The sequence below is a fragment of the Pseudoliparis swirei genome, chromosome 9, assembly GCF_029220125.1.
Source record: "Pseudoliparis swirei isolate HS2019 ecotype Mariana Trench chromosome 9, NWPU_hadal_v1, whole genome shotgun sequence".
Taxonomy (NCBI): Eukaryota; Metazoa; Chordata; class Actinopteri; order Perciformes; family Liparidae; genus Pseudoliparis; species Pseudoliparis swirei.
Genome location: NC_079396.1, coordinates 15,542,821 through 15,563,294, shown reverse-complemented (window position 1 = coordinate 15,563,294; position 20,474 = coordinate 15,542,821). Strand labels below are relative to the sequence as shown.

At 42.2% G+C, this 20,474-nt stretch overlaps 1 protein-coding gene across 1 annotated transcript in view; it reads left to right on the top strand.

Moving 5' to 3' along the window:
- The window catches only part of LOC130200033 (ERC protein 2-like), a 139,190-nt gene that overhangs the window by 105,771 nt on the left and 12,945 nt on the right, over positions 1 to 20,474 (top strand). Inside the window, exon 20 of the mRNA XM_056423979.1 lies at positions 276 to 341. Coding sequence (XP_056279954.1) covers positions 276 to 302 — 27 coding nt within the window. The 3' untranslated portion in view covers positions 303 to 341. The remainder of the gene's footprint in view (positions 1 to 275; positions 342 to 20,474) is intronic.

Here is a 20,474-nt window from a genome sequence, read left to right as displayed (position 1 = left end):
TTATGATATCATACACAACTTTTCTGGATGAGGACCATGAACAGAAGTGTTTTGATAACAATTCCCAGGGGGTTAGGTGGACCATACAATTAGTTGAATAGAGTCTACATGTAAAGACATAAACACTGGGTCTGAGTTTGTGGCTCGGTTGACCCAAAATTAAGCCATTTTCTGCCACATACATGCCATTTTGTGAGACTTTGGACATAAAGTACTGATGGTTTATGGATTAATAATGATGATGATGATGCATGTTTTCCATGTTTCTATCATAGGACGATGAAGAGGGAATATGGGCATGATGACCATCTTCATGGAAACCCTGCATCCATTTGGTCACAGTGAGTTTATATTGTACAACTATTGTTAAATGTTTCTACAAATGTTAGAGTTAATGCAGTCTTTGCCAGGGTATACTGTATAGCAGCTACAGATATTTTAACGATCCTCTACACAATAGGCTTCTTCAGTGGGCTTGAGTAACCATTAGCCGGGAACATCGATGGCACCACAATAACCACAGCATTACCCAAGTCTGACAGAAGAGAGTGTAATAGAAACCGGCTTCTTTTCCTGTTGCTTATGAATTCCAGTCAACTAAAGCCTCAGTTGATTCAGAGGTTTATGGCTGTCTTTCTGTGAAGTGCTCATATGCTGGTTGTGCCGCATGCTGTGCGTGCACTCTGTGGCTATAGGTAACTGTGTGGTATTAGACCAATACAAACCCAGCAGCCTAAAGTGAGCATACCAGGGCCTATAGGTGATAAAAACGACATAATGAGAAAAACCAGAGATGGACGGGTCTCTCTCTCCCCACCATTTCTTCAGTCATAGTTTTACCGCAATACCCCACCCTGTTAGTACCAGTGTGTGGAGTAATTAATACAATACAACACAGAGCGTTCATGAAACCTTTTTTTAGTGATGCAAGCTGAAAAAACATAAAATGAAGAATGCAGAGTCATAAAGGATAATTCCTGCTTTGGGTTTTTTATATCGAAGCCCCCCATGGACTCAGGATGCCTTTGAACGAAGACGTGTCGAAAGAGGTCTGTGCAGGGAGGCTGATGGTGTACATGGAGCTAATAGATGTGTGAGTAGGACAAATAGAGACATGCAAATGTACATGAGAGAAAGACAAGAGAGGAAGGCAGAGTGATTATGTATTTGTGTGGGAACGAGAGAGAGAGAAAACCAGACAGCATTGTATACTCATAGTTTCCAGTGCATCTCATTCTTTTCCCCCAGTAATCCATAGGTGGACCATCACAAGAAGACTCTGTCTCTAACCTCAACGACTTAGTACTTGTGCAGTTTGCGCTAGTGCTGCTTTTGGGATTAAGAGTCCTATAGCAAATGGTTTGTGTTTCTGCAGTGCAAAGCATTAGTGTGTTTAGCTATTCTGTTTGTGTGTGCATTTGCAAGTGTGTGTGTGTGTGTGTGTGAGAGAGAGTGTGCATGTAAAAGAGCGTTGCTGAGCTATACAGTGCTGGAGCAGCCCACATAGCCTCTAATCCAGTCCATGTGTGCTGAGAATGCAGCAGTGTCAGGATTCACCGTAATGAAACAGACCACACTGCCCCCTTTCTCCCTCTCTTTCCATCTCTCCATCTCTTTTCCTTCACTCCCTCTCTTTCCACCTCTCACTAGTTTTTCGCTTGTTCTAACGTATATTACTTCAAGGTAAGCCGAGAGCTGGATCCGTGACAAGCCTACTGCTTCGGTATCTCCAATCAGATATTGTTATGGTGTGTGCGTGTGTGCATGTATGTGAGTATTAGTGCTTCTTATCCCAATCTAATAGAATAAGCCAGGCACATTAGCCTTTAGCACAGAATGGTGTTGTGGCTAGCGGTATCAGTGCTGCTCATCTATCCACTGCTGTTATTCTGGCAGTGAGCGCAGCTAACGTGTATTAGCCATTCTCAATGGGAGAACAGATGGGAGCCATTTAGCGGTGTGTAGCTACAGCGCAATAAGGCCAGACCTAATCCCCATATCCTGTCCCTGAGTGAGCCCTCTCTAATATGAGCAAACAGAGATGACAGCACCGATAGACAAATAGAGGGATTTGTGTGTATGTGTGTATAGTGGTGTATTTGCAGACCTGCATACTTTGATTGGTGTTCCTTATGGATAACCTTGACTCCCAGTGCTCAGCTACATTTTTAATTCCACACAAAGTGCTGAGTTTGAGTTGGCAAGTTGAAGCTCTGAGCTTCCAGGTGTGGATTTGTATTTGTTAGCCATGCTTCTTCTCTCTAAAAGGACACCAGGGCTGTGATTGGCTCATTGTGTGTATGTCCTGCTGTTGATTACAGAGGTTTTGTTTACCCTCTTGGCCTCCGAGACCCCCCCTCTAATGAAAAAAGAATGTCCTGCTGGACAGTGAGCACAAGAGAAGGGGGTTGGAGGAAAAAGTAAAGGAGAACATGGGGCCAAAAGAGTGAAGCAAAGTGGGGGGGAGGAGGTTTTCTGGAAACATTATGCTTTTATCCCACCGTGAAGTTATTTGTACTGAATGAAGCGAAAAGTAGTTGAGAGGCTTTCCAAGTGGGGACCGAAATATGTTTGTGTGTGTGCAAGTAGGAAGGAGTGAGGCCTTGTTCAGGTTAACACGAGTCAAGAAGATGGCTTTCATTTGCCCATGCTGCCTTTGCACTAAATACAGTGTTTGCATATCTACATTGTGTCTAGCAGTAAGTATCTATCTATATGCGGCTGAAGAAAGTCTAGAAAAAGGAGACTAAGTTTAGTCGGAGACTGAAATTGGGGAGCAGATTGTCAATCCAATTTACTATATAAAAATACAAGTTAGGGTTGTTTGATGTACTCATCTATAGTTAGTGTATTTCCTACAGTAGTTGAAGCTGCAACATGTTTTAACCATAAGAAAAGCCTAAAAGAAGCCATCCTTGAAAATGTATATCAGTTCAAGTGTATGCTGTATTTCTATTTGCACAACCAGACAGCCCTGAAACTGGAGCCGTTGTCTAATGTGTGACTTTGTTGAATGCAAACTAACCCTTTAAAACACCAAGGTCAATCAATAACACATACAAACCCCAAACTGTTTGTCAAAGTAGTCGGTTGGCTTTGAAGTGAACATTGATATTGGCATATGTCAGAAAGGACTGTGTGACAGCAAGATAAAGTGGTGAAGATAAATCATTAATTAATGTAAATAATGTCAATAATGTATTATATATAAGTATTTCAAGTTATGTGTTTTCTGCTGCCCTATAAAGGTTTTAATATTATGCAATGAGTTATGCCATTTCCTGTATTTCTCAATGCTGGTGGTTGTGTAGTGTTACAACAGTGTTTTCTGTCTGATGCCCCTTAAAGAGCCCACTGATATGTTGTTTTGCTTTTTCAAAATTGATTATTATTTTACGTTATATCGTGTAACTTGCAGACTATTGATGACATCAATCTGTGTCCCATTTTAATTAGTTCCAGCAGGATCCTTTTCAGATAGTTGGTTCAACATAAGCTTCTGCAAAAATTAAATGAAAACAAAGTATTTTTTTACCATGTTTGCAGAGTGTTCTTGTAATATAAACCTGAATTGTTTTCCAAAAGGCTCTTTATATTTCTTAGTATTCATCATTTGCAGGTAAGTCAGCATGAAACCGAACGATGGCATTTCAAACTGGAAATTGACCTGTTATATTTAGTTTAACTGAATAATTCATTAGAATCTTAGAATTCAACAATGCTTAAAAAAGAAATATATAATTGCAATTTTTTTTGCTGTGTATGTGAAAATGATAGTAATGAATAAATAGTCTGGTGAGGTGGCTACAAAACATCACGGGCAGCATATCTGACTTCATCTATAGTCTAGAAAATTTGTTGATGGTGAGGATGAGATTTTGTATTGCTTTAGATTTTAAAATGTTTACAGATAACGTCTGACCTGCGGCATTCACTCTCCTTGGTACTGAAGTGATGATGTTGTTGCCATTTGTCAGATTACTGTGTCGATTGTTGCCTTGCATGGCCTCTGTAGCTCATGGAGAGAGCTGTCATCCTGTAAACACAAGGTACAGGGTTTGATCCCCGCGAGAGGGAGATCTTCCCATCGTTGCATGTCGTAAACGGTACCCCTAGTTGCTCCCCGGGTGCTTCACTGCAGCCCACTGCTCCTGAATAACTAAGGATGGGTCAAATGCAGAGCAGAATTTCACCAGGGGGATCAATCAAAGTGTACATTTCTTTCTTTCTTTGGTTTCTCGGTGGTATTAGTAACGGTCAGTGACACCGGGCAGGGTAATGTGATCCTATGGTGGGTGCGCTATGAATATTTATATTGCTGTTCTTTGGTTCCTCTTATCTTTAGGTTGTTAATACAATCAACAAATCACCCTCACAGTGGATAGAATTGAATTTGGGGAAAAAACAGTAAAGACAGTATTGAGTGTGGGAAATAACCTTCACCTCTCATTGTTTACATTTTTATAATTGCGATGATAGCAGTTTACAATTCAGACATGTCTGTCATTTAATATCACCTTGTTCACATTCCTCTAAACAGTAAACAAAATACCATAACATTTAATTTAAGGTTGTCTTTGAAAGAAAAGTCTGCCAGCAACATCTTAAATGAACGAGCCGGCCTTCCCACTTCTTTGTGCCAGGATGAGTCTCCAGTGTAAACAACTATCATCGCACGCATTGATTACTATGAGGTGACGGCACATCTTTTTACAAGGTGCCTGAAGAAATATCTGCCCTATGTAATCAACACTTAGTAAGTCTTAATTAATAAATATGGTTTTACTCTGGATGTTCTTGATATTCAGAAGTAATTACGAGACAAGGGTTTAGTCTACATCTGAATCTGCACGTCTGTGCACGTGTACATACATGCATGTGTGTGCATTTGGATGATGTTTGGGTAAGTATCTCCTCACACATGTGTTAAGCCGTGCTGTGCAGTATGTCTTTGTTGACCAGTGAACCAGAGCTCGCAGGTCAGTAGAGGCGTTTGACCGAGGCCATCCCTCAGCCAGCTGTCAGCATCATCAGTCTGTGAGGTCAAAGGTTGTTCCACCAGGTTGAACATGAGTGGAGAGAAGGCGATAACTCAGCAACACCTGAGCAACAACATCTGACTGCGCTGTGTGTTGTATCTATTTCAGTCCATCTTGAAACAACACCTGACTGATTTTTTAAAAGGCCCTTTTCTTTGTTAGGGTGCAACGTGCTGTTGGTGTTCATGCATCCTGAGCACAGAGCCAAGGCTGAAGGAGCAGTTGTTGAAAACTAACAAAATATGTAAAGTGCTCACATTTGACTCATTGGTACAATAGTTGACACATGTTTAGAAAACCCATTTTCCCTGAAGCATGGCAGGCATTTTCCATTCTGCAGAAAATTATACAACCCTGTTTGTGAATAGGGAGCTGTGGTTTTTGGTGAGAGATAGAAGAAAGTTGCCTGTCTTTTTGATTTAATTCTCGATAACCATCGAATGCCTGCTCATGTTTGCTTATCAAAATGTGTTAACTATATGCTACCTAATACTAACAAAACTATTTAAATTGATGAAAACAACTTACCCAAAATCTAATGTACTGCACCAATTTGTCTCTATAGGCCTGCTGTTTTCTGCTCGGATCATGATAATCATGCTTGGTAATATCATATAGCTCTGGGTATCCATAAGAATTCACCATAATGAGAACAAATGTATATGACGTTTTTGAATTTATTTAAACCTGAGATGTCGAGGCAGTCTTGCAAAATTGTGGGACGCACAGAGTGGAAAAATGTGAGGTGCTCTGCAACGCAAAAGCAATGCTTCACTCTTCTTGAACAGATGCCTCGAGCTGCTAAAACGCAATCTGTGTGACCAGGGTCTTAATCATCTTGAATAATTATGATACTGTGATTCATCTGAAAATGAAATATAGCTTTTTAAAAATGCCTTACAAATTATTAACTTTAACTAGGCGAATGAAGAGCAGTGATAGAGTTGCTTTGTCACGATCGATGTAGGAAGCTGTAGACAGACAGGATCCAGAGACACTTCTTCAGCCCTAGCAGGAGGAGGAGGATGAGGTTGGGGAAGGAGGTGGGAGGGAAGGAAGGACTGGCAATGTTGTGAGGCAAACAAGTTTATTCCTGTTTTTTGTGGTTTTCTTGAAGTTATACACAGGAGAGGACAGTTAGACACCTAATGTGTGGATCATAATGCAGTTTGTCTGAGTAAGTTCTTTTTCTCCTCCCACAACACTCTCATTACACACGCTGAGGCACGGCCACACACACAATCGCTCCTGCAATGCAAAGAGGGCCATCCTGCAACCGCAAGGTTGTGGGTTCGATCCCCGCTCTCCCCATTAGTTGCAAGTCGAAGTGTCCTTGAGCAAGGCACTGAACCCCCAGTTGCTTCCCGGGCGCATCACTGCAGCCCACTGCTCCTTAATAACTGAGGATGGGTTAAATGCAGAGAACTAATTTCCCCTTGGGGATTAATAAAAGTGTATTTTGTAATTTTTTAATTTTTTTTTAATTAGGTTGGAAGCAGTTTGGTTCAGGCAACCCAGTTGATGGAGGGCAGCACAACAAACCACCTGAGGAGCTTAACAGACAGTTCATTTGTAGGGTGTCACCTCAGCGGACCATTATATAACTGCTATCCACTCGAGAGCGAAGATGATGGAAGTGATTCAGAGTTCTGTCTTCTAACACTGTATTTAAAAGTGAAGAGCCTTTTTTTTTAATCCAAGCCCACCAAGAGGGACCAAAATGGAATTTTTCAGACAGCCCCTGATGGTTGCCTGAATCAGCATCCCCTTGCAGCCACAGTGGGACATGAGCCAAGACATTATCACGGGTCACGCTGTCCGTTGCCCCAGGGTTTTTTCAGTTGCTGTTTTTAAAATGAGTTTTCCTTTAATATTTTCCTACGATTTAATTTGATAAACAGTTTAGTTCCAGCTTTGTGAAGTATTATATTTTAGGTCATTTTAGAGTAAAAATGTAACATAAAAAAAGTTAAACTTTTTGTCAAGCGTGTCACAAAACCTTTTGAAGATTGTATTTTATACTCTGGTCGACATCCCAAATTCAACAAATATTCTCAGTGCAGCATCTCTCATTTTGAACTAAGCGCTGCTGAGTGCTCTGACCTCTCTAGCTTTATTAAAGCATTAAGTTAGTTAAGTGTCTTTTTCAAAGTCAAGTTCAAGTGCACAAAATGCATGCCAGAAAACAATAAGCACTTACTTTTCTTTCTCTCGTATGCAATTGAAATGACCCTGTCGTTCTTTCAGAATCAGAATCAGAATCAGTAACAGTTTTATTGCCAGGAATGTTTACACAAACGAGGAATTTTTTTTGGTGGAAGGTGCAACATTTGGACATGACAAACAAACAACAATCAACACGACAGAAAGACAACAAATAATGTGAAAGTGTTTGGGTGTGTGCTTCAAGTGGTGTGTTTTAGTTAAAAGTGTATGTTACGCGTGGCGTGTGTTTAAGTTAAAGTGCATGCAAATAAAGTGGCATGTGTGTGGAGGAGGCCTCAAGTTAAAGTGCATGTTAAAGTGACGTGTGTGGAGGAGGGAAGAAGAAGGAGGAGGGAGGAGGAGTGGGAGGAAGAGGGAGGAGGAGGAAGAGGAAGGAGCGGGAAGAAGGAGGAGAGGAAGGTGGAAGAAGAGGTGGTAGTCCTGGGGGTGACAGTCAGTCAGTCCCGGGTTCCATTGATGAGCCCGACTGCCGACGGGAAAAAACTTTTGGTGTGGCGGGTGGTCTTTGTCATTTTGGACCACAAATTCACTGGCTCAGGTTAATAATTTCAAACATGTGACACGTACTGCAACATTAAACAATGGCTGCATCCGGATTGGCTGGGTATACACATGCACCTTTACATGGCATGAATGTGTGATTATCTTATCTAAATTATAATTATTGCAACATCAAAGTTTGATAGGTTATGTCCATAAGCTGAAATAGTTTTACTAAACCACCTCATCTTTCCTTCTCTGTCTGAACATGCCAGGTGTGTTCCATTCTGTCTGTAAACTCTGGTTTGCTCGCTGTGCTGAAATGGCTCAGCCAGCACAGTCATAAATCAGTACACCTCAAGCTGTAGCTATTTTTCATCTCTCTCCTTCCCCTTTTCCCCTCTGTTTTCCCCATATCTCTATTGCTTCTTCAAATGCCAAAAGAAGCATCCAAGCATTGTGTGGCTTACTGACAGAGACCAAGATCAGAAATGCAGATCTTAATATTGTGGTGGATCTTTGGGATGTTGCCGTCCAAAAGGGAAAACATATTGATTATTTCAATATCTAAAGCAAGATCTTGCTCTGCTGTCTTGTGTGTGTGTGTGTGTGTGTGTGTGTGTGTGTGTGTGTGTGTGTGAGAGAGTGTGAGAGAGAGAGTGTGAAAGAAAGATCAAAAGAGAGAGGAGGGAGTGAGAGATTGGTAGGATTATAAGGGTGTTTTGTGAGCTTATTGAGATGGCAGCACACAAAAGCCCTTCCCTCCGGAGAAACTCGCACCTGGGGAGGCACCGGCGAGAAATTGCGTGCATTTGTGTGCGTGCTTGAGGGCTTGAGAGCAAAATCATTGTGCATAAAGAGAAGTCTCTGTGGGATGCTGTGGAGGTCAGATCCCCTGTTCAAGACGGATTACAACCCAAAGAGAAAGTCTGAACATCCACAAAGAGGCACTGAATGAGGGAGGTTTCGGGATTTGGAGACAGAAAAGGGAATCAGTCATTTCCTTAGACTTCCTGTGCATTTTCTCTCTCTCTCTCGCACAGACACACACAGACACACACACACACATGCACACACACATGCACACACACACAGAGACAAAACCAACCAACCAACCAAAAGCACAAATCTCACACTATTGGGTAAGTCCTGTGTTATTCCCCAAACTGTATTTTTAACATATAGACCAACCCCTAGGCTGCCAATCATAGATGTGCCCAGTGCCCAGAGGGAGATGAGAGGGACACGCACCTGCTGACTTTACTACATGTGACACTTGATCACTACTGATATTGTACCACTCACCTAAAGGATATCACACCCTGCAACATACAGCACTTGTAATGCCTCAACTAAAGCACCATTGCACACACACATGAACACACACACACACACACACACACACTCACACTTAAATCACCTAATAGAAAGCAAACATTTATGATCAAGATTGACACCTACGGAAACATTGTGGTGCAGAAATAACACTAAATGTATTTTAATAAGTAATAGCAGAAGGAATTTCACTATTTTCTTTCCCTGTTCTTGAAATGCCAGAGCTGCTATCGGATGCTCCTTGTAGGATTGAAGAGGAAAACTAACAGGAATTTACTTGTTTCCTTCTGCAAAAATTCATCCTAGTGCAGAGTCAGCGAAGAGGCTTTCTAACTTAGGCTATCGCAGAGCTACTGTAATAACATCAACAAATATTGGACTGCCACTCAACATTAAGGGCTGCCCACTAATTAAGCCTCGCATAACAGTAAGCTGCAGTTTCTTTCTCACGCTTGTCCAACACTTTCCCAAATATCGTCGACGTCAGGGAAGCTTGTAAAAAGCGAGATGTGCTGTGTTGCCATTGGTCAGAAACAACAACACTTTCTATCATAATCGATGTCTTGCAGTGTAATTAGTTATGATAGCTTTCTTTTTCTTAAAAGACTGGCATATTGCTGCAGGGTACCCAAAGGACATGGGTAGTAAAATGTTTTAAAGCCTCTGAGTCTTCGGGCTACAGAATAAACTTCTCATTTGGGCCCCACGCTTTAACAAATGATATAAACCCCGGGCCTGAAAGAGAGTTATTCCAACACAGCTCAGCTTGTTGTGCTCTGTAGTTTTCAGCCAGGTTGTGTTTTCCAGTGAAACCTTAGAATTGGATGCCAGAGTGGCCTCTCTCTCTGTCACTAGATCACTAGACAAGCGGATTAGTGCTGTAGCTGCTCGGTCTGTTCCTCACAACTTACTGTATGTCACTGCTTTAATCCTCGTCATCAAACCAATGGGTCAGGCTACTTTACAAGGGTGTCTTTCATACATGTATGCACTTATGCTCACATGCATACCACTCACACATGTGCATTAGAACTTCCTCTCTCTCTCTCTCTCTCTCTCTGTCTTTCTCTCTCTTATCTGGGCCTGTGGAAAAGCCACACTTGTACGATGACATTCAGCACAGGATTAAAGCCCATGTAAGACCCTCCTCAGTTTACACTGCTGCTGCGAAAAGGGGATCTATAAAACCACACACTCTCATGCAACCCTGTACACACACTGGCAGAGACACAAATGCAGGCACATGCACACACATATACTGTAAGCAGGCAAGCACAGACTTGTTTGTGTATACACACACACACACACACACACACCTACACACATACACTCTTACACAGATGAATCCCTGCACCCTAGGTACTTAGCATGTTAGCATGCCTAAACACCAATTCCATCCATCTGCAGTGGAATGACACACACACACACACACACACCAGATATTGCCACAAACATAGTTAAGATGCTGCGGTGTATCTAGTCACATAGTATGTGTGTTGTGTCTTATTCTTTTGTGTATACCTCTGTGGGGTTAGTTGGTTGAGTCTGGAGAGGATTCTCATTGGAATGTGTTCTGATTGGGCGAGACAGCGGTCTTTTTCTGATTGGTTGTTTATCCCCAGGCTTCCACTTTGGGGGTTCCTTTGAATCAGTGCATCTTTGTCACTCCCTCTCCATTTCTTTCTGTTTCTTCTCTTCTCTCTCTTCATCTCTCTATCTATTAAAGTGCCGATGGCTCTGTGTTTGATGTGAGTCTGTTTGACGGGCTAAAGCAGAACCAGCAGTGAGCCTTCTCTTTGTTTCTGCCAAGCCATCGATGTTCCAAGTGGAGACCACAGTAACCTTAGGTGCTAAGTGGTCAAATACAATATAGCACAACTTGTTTCCCTAAAAGCAAATGTCTTTTTTGAGTTAGGGTGAGTTATTAAAACTATTTTAATACATGATGAGCACCAGATTCAAATCTAACCAAATGTTTGATGCCAGCTTTACTTGATATGCTATGAACACGTTTCAGATAGTACCAAAAAGTAACTAAGTAAATAAAACAAGAGAAAACTGTAAAGCACAATGGAATACAATACAGTATATTGATTGATGGATTGATTTTAAACAGGTCTCAGAAGACCACATTGACCATCATGTGACAATCAATCTGGTCTTTACAAACACTGCTATCACCTACCTCCAATCAATACTATGTTGAACTGTACACCAGCTGGCGGAGGGAGGAGAAGAGAGGTGACCAACCAAGAGAGAGTCACTTGATAATTCTTTCTCACCAAAAACAGAGTAAAGCATGACAGGATGAAACACCAGTCATCAATAGGTGCCATTGTACTTGTGCCCCTCTCTAATATCCTATCCAGGAGTGGCCTAGCCTGTCAGAGTGTCCATCCAGCAAGATTTCTACCCAGCAGCTATGGGATTAGCTCCACTGCCGGGTGGTCCTCCTCCTACTGGTCTCAGAACAGCATCACAGTTTACTGCACACTCATTCTGGGTGTCAGGATTATGAATCAGGTCAGGTCACTGAGTTTTTGTGTCTGACCTTTGCAAGGTTATTGGACTTCATGTTCAGCTTCATTTGAATACATTTACATATTAACATTGTTTAGAGAAGGGATCTTTTGACTTTCAGGTTGTTGGATTGAATCCCGGGTCTCTTTGGGATGACTTCGCTCTATTGTTCCTGCTCTGTGGTAAACATGCAAAAGCTGTGGTTGTATTATGCTGGTGTGAGACCGGACCTGTCGAGATCTAAAAGTACTTGCTTGCTATGGCAAACAGCTGATGGGGCAGGAAATAGTGTGGACAGGGTTACAAGTACAAGCTAGCCAGCTAAAATTAGCATTCCACAAATTGGAAAAGATCCATGTTTTTATCAAACATTTTATTTACCCTGTCCTGTGCTTACTGTCAGCCATACATATGGTGCCCATTTTACCTTCCAATACAGTTATGCAAACACGAAAAGGCAAAACTCAGTAGGCCTACCTTCTGAATGAAAAGTCAATCCCACCCTCTTTCTGAAATGGCCTGTATGTTGATAGGGCAAATTGAATCCACAACCACGAGTGAATGACGTTTGGCTATAGTCAGATAACAGGTGGAACAAATTGTTGCTGGCATTATAAAATGTTCTGGATGAACTGAAGGTTAGTTAAAAAGAAAGAGAAAGTTTTGTGTGTAATGAGTGTGTGATGTTACATAGAAGAGTGATAATTACAGGCAACATGAAGTCATGGCCATTAGTCATTGTTTTTTCTCTCTTTCTTGGCTCCCGTCCTTGAAATCATCACTCTTGAGTCGTTAAGCTGGTTGTATTGAGCACTGGTTGGCATTTCCCACTCTCACACACACACACACACACACACACACACACACACACACACACACACACACACACACACACACACACACACATACACACACTCACACTAAGAACGAGCACATGTTATCCATAACAGAAATCCCAAAGACAGACAGGTAGTGTGACAGGAGTAAAGCTGTCGGAGGCCTGGCGTTCTCCCCATCCGAAGGGATGGGAGTGGAGGACAATGTAAACATTCTGTCGCACACATAAACAAGACCCTGCTCAGGTTTCACGACACAGTTAGAGAAAACTCACCCTCTCTTTTATAGAAAAAGTATTTGTATAATTTGTTTATGCAGGATTCCATAGCCCTAATGGGGAAATGGGTTTTTCTGCATCACACTACACCTGAGTTCAATTTCACTCGCTCTCTCACAGACAGATCGTAAAGATGGCATACCAGAGCGAACGCAATCTGTCTTTCTCTTTTGCGTCTCAATTTAATTTCTCAGCCTTACTCTCTTTCAGCAACATTCTTTCTCTCTACCCCTCCCTCTCTTTCTTTTTCATTGTCTGCTGTTATCTCTCCAATGAATGATGGCTGTGCAGAATATTTTTTCAACAAATACTCAATAACAGGTGAGTCAGAGCAGTGTTGACACTGTTTGTATTTCATTTATTGTGCATATTATGATGATGTAATTTTTGTATGAGATTGATTGAGACGTTTCTACGTTTTATTCTTTTGTAACGACGTGCCTCTTGTTGCTGCCTTTTTGGCCAAGTCATCATTTTGAATGAGAACTGGTTCTCAATCGACTTAACTGGTTAAAAAAAGGTTAAACAAAACAATATATATATATATATATCTCATTCTTGAGTTTGACATTAGTTTCATAAGAAGGATGTGTGTTTGCAACAGGTTAGGAAATCCTAAAGTTGTGAGAATTCTTTCTTTACAATTTCTTCAGATATATTTCTGAAGAAGAATTGGTGAGCAAATACCAAGATGTGGCTTCTTCTTAGCTGTGAAACTTAACTCCCAATTAGCAAGAGCTCCTAAGCAATAAAGCTTCTGACATGGAAAACCAAAATGTGGGAATATGTGTATGCAATTATGTTTACGTATTTGGGTCAACACAAAAGAAAAATCAAAATATTCACTGTTCAATAAAATCTATATTTGCAGTATGCATTGTTCTACGGCAATGCTATTCCCAGGCCAACTATACTGACACATTCACATACCGCAAACACATGAATGTTTTTATGTGTATCCAGCTTCAGCCTCCTGCTACGCCAGCATGACACCATGTGTTTAGCAGCACCAGAAACAATGGCTTCGTAGAACCTCTTGTTCAAATGAACTGAAGTACAGGCCAGAGAACAAGACCCAAACATGTGTTGGCTTTGTTTTGCCTTCTAATTACATATACACAAAGTTATTTCTCTTACACAGTGTTTGTGTGTAACGAATGTGTGTTTCGTAACTGTGTGTCTGTCTCCCTGATGTAACGCAAGACATTGTGTCTGGAACTGATGTGTCTCACAGCAGGCATTCCATTCAGGCAAACTCTTTGCTGAGTTAATAACTTGTCTTCGCAATCATTTGTTTGTTTGTGTGTGTCTCTCTGTGTGTGTGTGTGTGTGTGTGTGTGTGTGTGTGTGGACACATAAATGGTAAATTAACTTGTACTTGTATAGCGCTTTTTCTTTTCTCGTCTTCCGACCACTTAACGTGCTTTACCACTAGTACATGTAATTTACCCATTCACACCCATTCATACACTGATGGCAAGCTCGACCATGCAAGGTGCCAACCTGCTCATCAAGACTCAAACTAATATTCATTGGCGTTTATAAATTAGGGGCATAATACTGAAATTGCCATCTACAAATTCATGTTTGCCCAAGAATTGCTCCCCTTTCCATTTGCCACCACTTAATTGACATTTTAACAACTTTGGCTATTAGAAAAAGCTTTGCAAAATACTGCCTCTGTGCACCAATAATGTTCAAATCCAATAGTCAGCCTCATTGATCTTGTGGTAGGGTTTGAAGTGTAACACACACATATACACACCCCCTACTGAGAGCATATTTCCCCTTAATACCACAGGTCAACAGGGGCTAATAATTGCCTTAGGGGTTGCCAGATCTGAGTTGCTGCTGCGCCAACTGGTGAGTCCAGCCCCCCCCCCCCCCCACACACACACACACACACACACACACTCGCGCTGAGATCACAGGCCAAAGGTTTTATCATTGATGTCAGCTGTTAAGTCAGCTCAGTCAGACCTACCTCTGCATTATCCTACCATTACACACACACACACACACACACATGCACACACACGCACACATGCACATTATTATTGCAGGCTCTGATGTCAAAGAGCGATGGGAGAGACTGGTTCAAATGTGTTTATTTTGGATGAAGCAGCAAGAAGTTCCGAGTGGGTTTAGAGCCTTAACTTTACTGTGCATGTTTTTATGCCTGCATCCATGAGGTCTGTGTGTGTGTTTGTGCGTTTTGGTGGGTATGAGGCAACATACCGTGACTTTATCATGGCAAAGCAGAAACAGTATTAACAACTGGTGAAAGATGTTTGTGGACATTTCTCAGATTCCCTTTTGGTGGAAAGATGAGAGAGAGAGCGGAGAGATGGAAAGAACAAGGGGGAGTCGAGAGAATAATGAATAGCTATAGATATTTATGTGGGTTTTAGATGCGTTGCTGTCCAGCGTAAGCCTCCTTGTAGTCATTCTCTATCATCGCTTTGTGGCAGTTTTGAATTTCCAAACACAGGAAGTGTTGCTTGATTTCCTTTTTCTTTGTGTCAGAAGTGTGTGTATGTGTGTGTGTGTGTGTCTGTGTGTGTGAGAGAGAGAGATTGTGTATGTCTTTCTCTCTCTCTGTTGCCCTCACTCCCTTTCCCCTTTCTCCCTCACATTCTCACACACATATACAGATGTGGGATAGTTGTTTGCTTTTCTTGCCAAGCAAAAATGCTTTCTTCTCTTTGTGATTCACTTTGGTGTTACCTGACAAGTGTGTGTGTGTGTGTGTGTGTGTGTGTGTGGAGAGAGTGAGCAAGTGCTAAACCCAGCTCCTTGCCTGAGTGCTGCTGCAAAGGCCCAGGTTGACAAGGAGGATTGAGATTGTCATCCCAGGGATTAAACATAATGAGCAAGATTGACAGACAAGACAACATTGTCCAGAAACACACATGCATGCACGCACACACACACACACACACACACACATATGCAAGTACGCACACTAAACATACAAACACACACACACGCACACTAAACACACACACAGAAATGTACACAGGCAATTATAGAGGTGTATCAAAGTGCTGGGATAAGCCTCTGTTTAAATGCACAAGAGTAGAGCATTCTGTCAATGCCTGCACGCCATTATAGGGAGGGAATAGGGATTACCCCTCCTTACTTTCACTGGATCTTTTTTTTCTCACTCGACTTTTTCCCCACTTCCTTTGTCCTGTTTCTCATTTGCGTGTTTGTTTGTTTGTGTGTGTGTGTAGGTGTTGTGTATACCATGAGAGAGATAGAGTTTATGCACGGCCTTTGAGCCAGAATTGTACTCTAGTGTCAGGCTCTTCTAAATTGCTGGGCTTTCCTAATGACGGCAACACACATCATGATTGTTGGCCAGATTGTAGTAATATTGTGGTGTCACCAATAATCCGTCCGATCGAGTCTGTTGCAGCCAGCTGGTGTTGGTCGTCGGGAAGATCAAATCAAGCATGTAGCTCACCTTCTTATCAGTTTGCTGCTTGTCGTCCTCATGAAGATCAGTTAAAACATCAAACATTTTTATGACGCTTCTCCAAGCTGTTGACGTCACGCAGCAGGAGAAATAATTATATTTCTGAAATGGCTTAAAACAATCGTGCATTTTTTCAGTCTCACCCATTTACCTGTTTGTTAAGGTTGGGTTGTGAATTCATGTGTGCCACAGAACTTCAAAAGACCTTTTTTTCAGAAGAGCTTTTTAATCTCTAATTGCCAAATGGCAGCTCAAAATCGCTGTCCAATCAGATAGCAGCTGATAAGTGTGGCATGTAGCAGTTAGCCTGGCACTCGGTGGGCCCTCCTGGCTTAAGTGCAGGCTTGTCGGCACAGTATTCACTTGAAGCTCTGCAAGATCTTTTGAGGAAGATGATCAGCTTTCATCTTATCACTTTGCACAGTGACACAAGCTTCAAAGAGAGCTGGTCATTTTTACTGGCACTGCATGTGTGTGTGTGTGTGTGTGTGTGTGTGTTGCGCCTGTGTGTGTGTGTCTGTGCAAGCTATCGACACATTCCCAGAAAGCTGTTCCAGACCCTAGGACTGGGTTTAATGAAGGCCACGGCATGTCTTCAAAGAGCTGCAATCCAATCTGTGCAGAAGCACACACACACACACACACACACACACACACACACACACACACACACACACACACACACACACACACACACACACACACACACACACACACACATATACGCACACACACTCATGCACACACTCATACACACAAAATAACACACACCTCTGCTGGCTGGAACAAATGTTGGAGTTTAAGCTCAGCCTGGTCTTGTAAATTGGCAGCTTGCTTCTTAACCTTCATAAGATGAGTGAGAGAGACAGATGGCTTTCCAAGAATGTTCAACTTGTGTGAGAGGGAGTGAACGATCAAAAAAATGCATCATTATAATAACCTTAGAAATGTAACAAAACATTGTACTAGTTCACCTGTCTTTGATATTGGAGGCTTTCCTGTCCCAACTGAAACTTTCTCTGCTCACAAAAGAAGATTAAGCTCAGCTTCACCACAGATAGTGTCCAACTGTGCGTGTGTGTAGGTGTGTGTGTGTGTTGGTGTGCGGAGGTGTGTGTGTGTGTGTGTGTGTCTTAATTCATGTTTCTGTGTCATAATATGCTCTGGCTGGTGCAGGACACAGATATTGGAGATGACATCTGCAAAACTAGAAGAGGAAATGGGCAAATTGTGGGAACTGAATTACACAAAGCTTAGAGCTGGAGCAAACCTCATTCCACATTATATTGCTGTCATTTGTAACAGTCGTCTCACAGTCAGTAGATTGTAGCTGTCAGCTGAAGAATTTCTACTTCCAAAAGGCAACGTTGAAAGATAAGATTCACAGTCTCATTTTCAGATTGATGCTGATTTTGACCTTTTCCATAGCCTGAAAGTCTTGGAGGAACTTGAACATGAAATTTCTAACAGTTACACGATTTTTATGAAAGCACTGCAAGGCTCATGGAAATATGAGATAGTTGCAGGCCTAGAATTGACCCTCAAACCATTGGTTGAAATCCTCAAGGTTTAAGGTTTACGAGTATGCATATGTTTGAGTTTGGATGTTTGAATGTGTGTGTGTGTGTTTGCACACATGCGTAACTGTGTGTCTCTAGTGCCTTCGAGGTGTGTTAAGGTGTGTTTCTCTCTTTGATGTTTGGCATTGGGTTTATAAAAGGGTTGGTTTTAGAGGCATGCATTTTGTATATGTGCTGGTGCATATAGTATGTGTGTAGGTGTGTGTAGGTGTGTGTAGGTGTGTGTGTGTCGGCCAGCAGAGTGGATGTGGTTCACCTTGCACTGGCCACCTGTAAGCCATCGACAGAAATTAGCCTCTTTACTCTTGATGGGTTGCAGAACAGAGAGGGAAGGGGCGGTGAGAATGTGGTAGGAGGGCTGCTGGAGTGGTTTTTGGAAAGATGTGTGTGTATATGTTTGTGAGAGTATGGTGGTGGGGGATTGTGTGTGCTTGTCCCTGTGTGAATGATTCTGCCTGAGTGTGTTTGTGTGTGTGTGTGTGTGGGTGTGTGTGTATTGTAGTTATTTAGCTCTGGTTTTCTGGCTATAAGCCCAAGCCTTCTCAATAGTTCTGCTCTACCAAACACACACAACTTGGAATCATTACACTCAGTAAACAAATAAGTCATTAATATAAGCCTGCAGGCTTCAGACACACAAATACAAATGCATAGTACATGTGCTTACTCGTGGACACACCAACAACCACGCCCAATCCCTCTGTGTCCGAGGCTCCTATTGGCTGTGGGGTTTGGGACTAGCGAAACTAATGATGTGGTCCTTGCGTTCCTGCTTCCTGTCCTTTGCTGGAGGACTTCCTGTAGCAGAGTCATGTGTTCCTGATTACAGTCCACATCTAAGACCCCTGGAGCAGGACAGTTATGCCCCCCCTCCCACACACACACACACACACACACACACACACACACACACACACACACACGCACACGCACACTCACACACGCGCTCGCACACACACACACACAATAAATATAGAATAACCTGTGTCCCTCTCAACTGATATCTGATATTATTGACCGGGAGCGCTGGAAATAGTGAGCATCTGTGTTTACTTCTTTCTTCTTTTCTCTTTAAGTTTCTCTCCCTGTTTCTGGTTTTTCTGCCTTCCCTTTGTTCTGTAGCCAGAGTTGTCGGTGTGAGGCCTGGCCCTGTTGTATTTTACTCACTGCTCTGCAGCCCAGCCCTGGCTCAAGACCTCGCAGCTGCGCTATTGATCAAGCAGGTTGGTTAGTTCTGAGAACCCAGGCAGTGGTCAAAGTTAAAGCAAAATCAATACAGGATAAACAGTGTAACTGGGGAAACAAACTTTTCCATTGTATTCCTGTAGCAAGTCCTGTGTTCCAGTTGTTACACCTATCAAGTCTAGTTAGCCAGCATTGCTTTCTATTTATTTAAACCTAAAGTACTTGAATGCTCTGAGTTTTTTTGCATTGGTTGTCAAGCAGCAACTCATTTTATTTTGAGAAACAGGAAGATTTGCATTACCCTGTCACAGCCCCCTTGTGTGCTTATTGTCCTTTGAGTTTAATATTATGACCGTACATGAATTCAGCACTTATTGGCAGCTGGCTCTTTGTTGGTGGTGTGCTCTCGAATGCATCAACAGGTAGAACTTTCAAAATAGATCTAACTGAACCAATCAATAATGAAAACCACTTACCATAATAATAATGTTAACATATATAAATTACCTTTCTCAAGCACATTTTAACTTATCCACAAGATGATTTTCATATTGCGTGGCTGCCTGTCCAAAAGATGTTGGGTATGCTTTGGAAACATGAATGGTATTTCTACATAAAATGTGTGGATAATAGGACAAAATATGTAAAAGTAGGGTTTTATAAACAGGGTGGATCCAAACAACTGACAGAAACTGGTGTGATTTAATAATCCCTTGCTGTTGTATTTGTAATTTTTTACATTTTGTTTAGCGGCAACGGTCCTATTATCATGTTGGAAGAACTCGCTGTTTAACAGCGCAAGCCAAGTGCAACGTTGTCATTCCTCATATGCTCTCTGTAGAGTAGGAAAGTGTGTGTGATGTGGGTGTGTGAGCCACCTCCATAGGGAAAAGGAAATTGTTAGCAAATGGGCTCCAACTGCTGGCCTTTTAGCTTTGCAAACACAACCTGAAGGCCTCACCACACATCCCCTTCTCTCCACTCAAGCCCCCCTACCTCCCCCACCGACTCACACCACCTCCCCCCCTCAGCCTCTCAACCTCCCTCCCTTCCCTTCTCCCCTTTTCTATTTTGCTCCCGCTCACTAACTTAGACATTTCCATACCTATTCATCATTCCCTTTCCCTCCCTCTCTGTGTCTCTTTCTTCACACACAGAGAGCCATTCCTGAGTGGGTAAATAGAGTAAATTGGGGCTGACCCCCAGGGTTAGCAGAGGCCACGCTCTCTTTTCATGTCAAAGCCATCTGAAGGCTGATTGGTTGATTGCAGTGCTCTCCGCTTCCAAAAGGCTCCCTTGTGCTGCCGTAATTGCCCTTTCTTGCGCACGTACACACATCAACATACTTAACGCACATACTCACATGCATGCACGTACATACATGCGGAGACACACACATTCTTACAGGAAAATGACTTAATTGGTGCATAATTGTTAGTGAATTGGACCTGGATCAGGTGGTGAGGTAGTGGTGGGATTGAGGAGAAAGGATGTTGGGAAGATGTGAGAGGAAG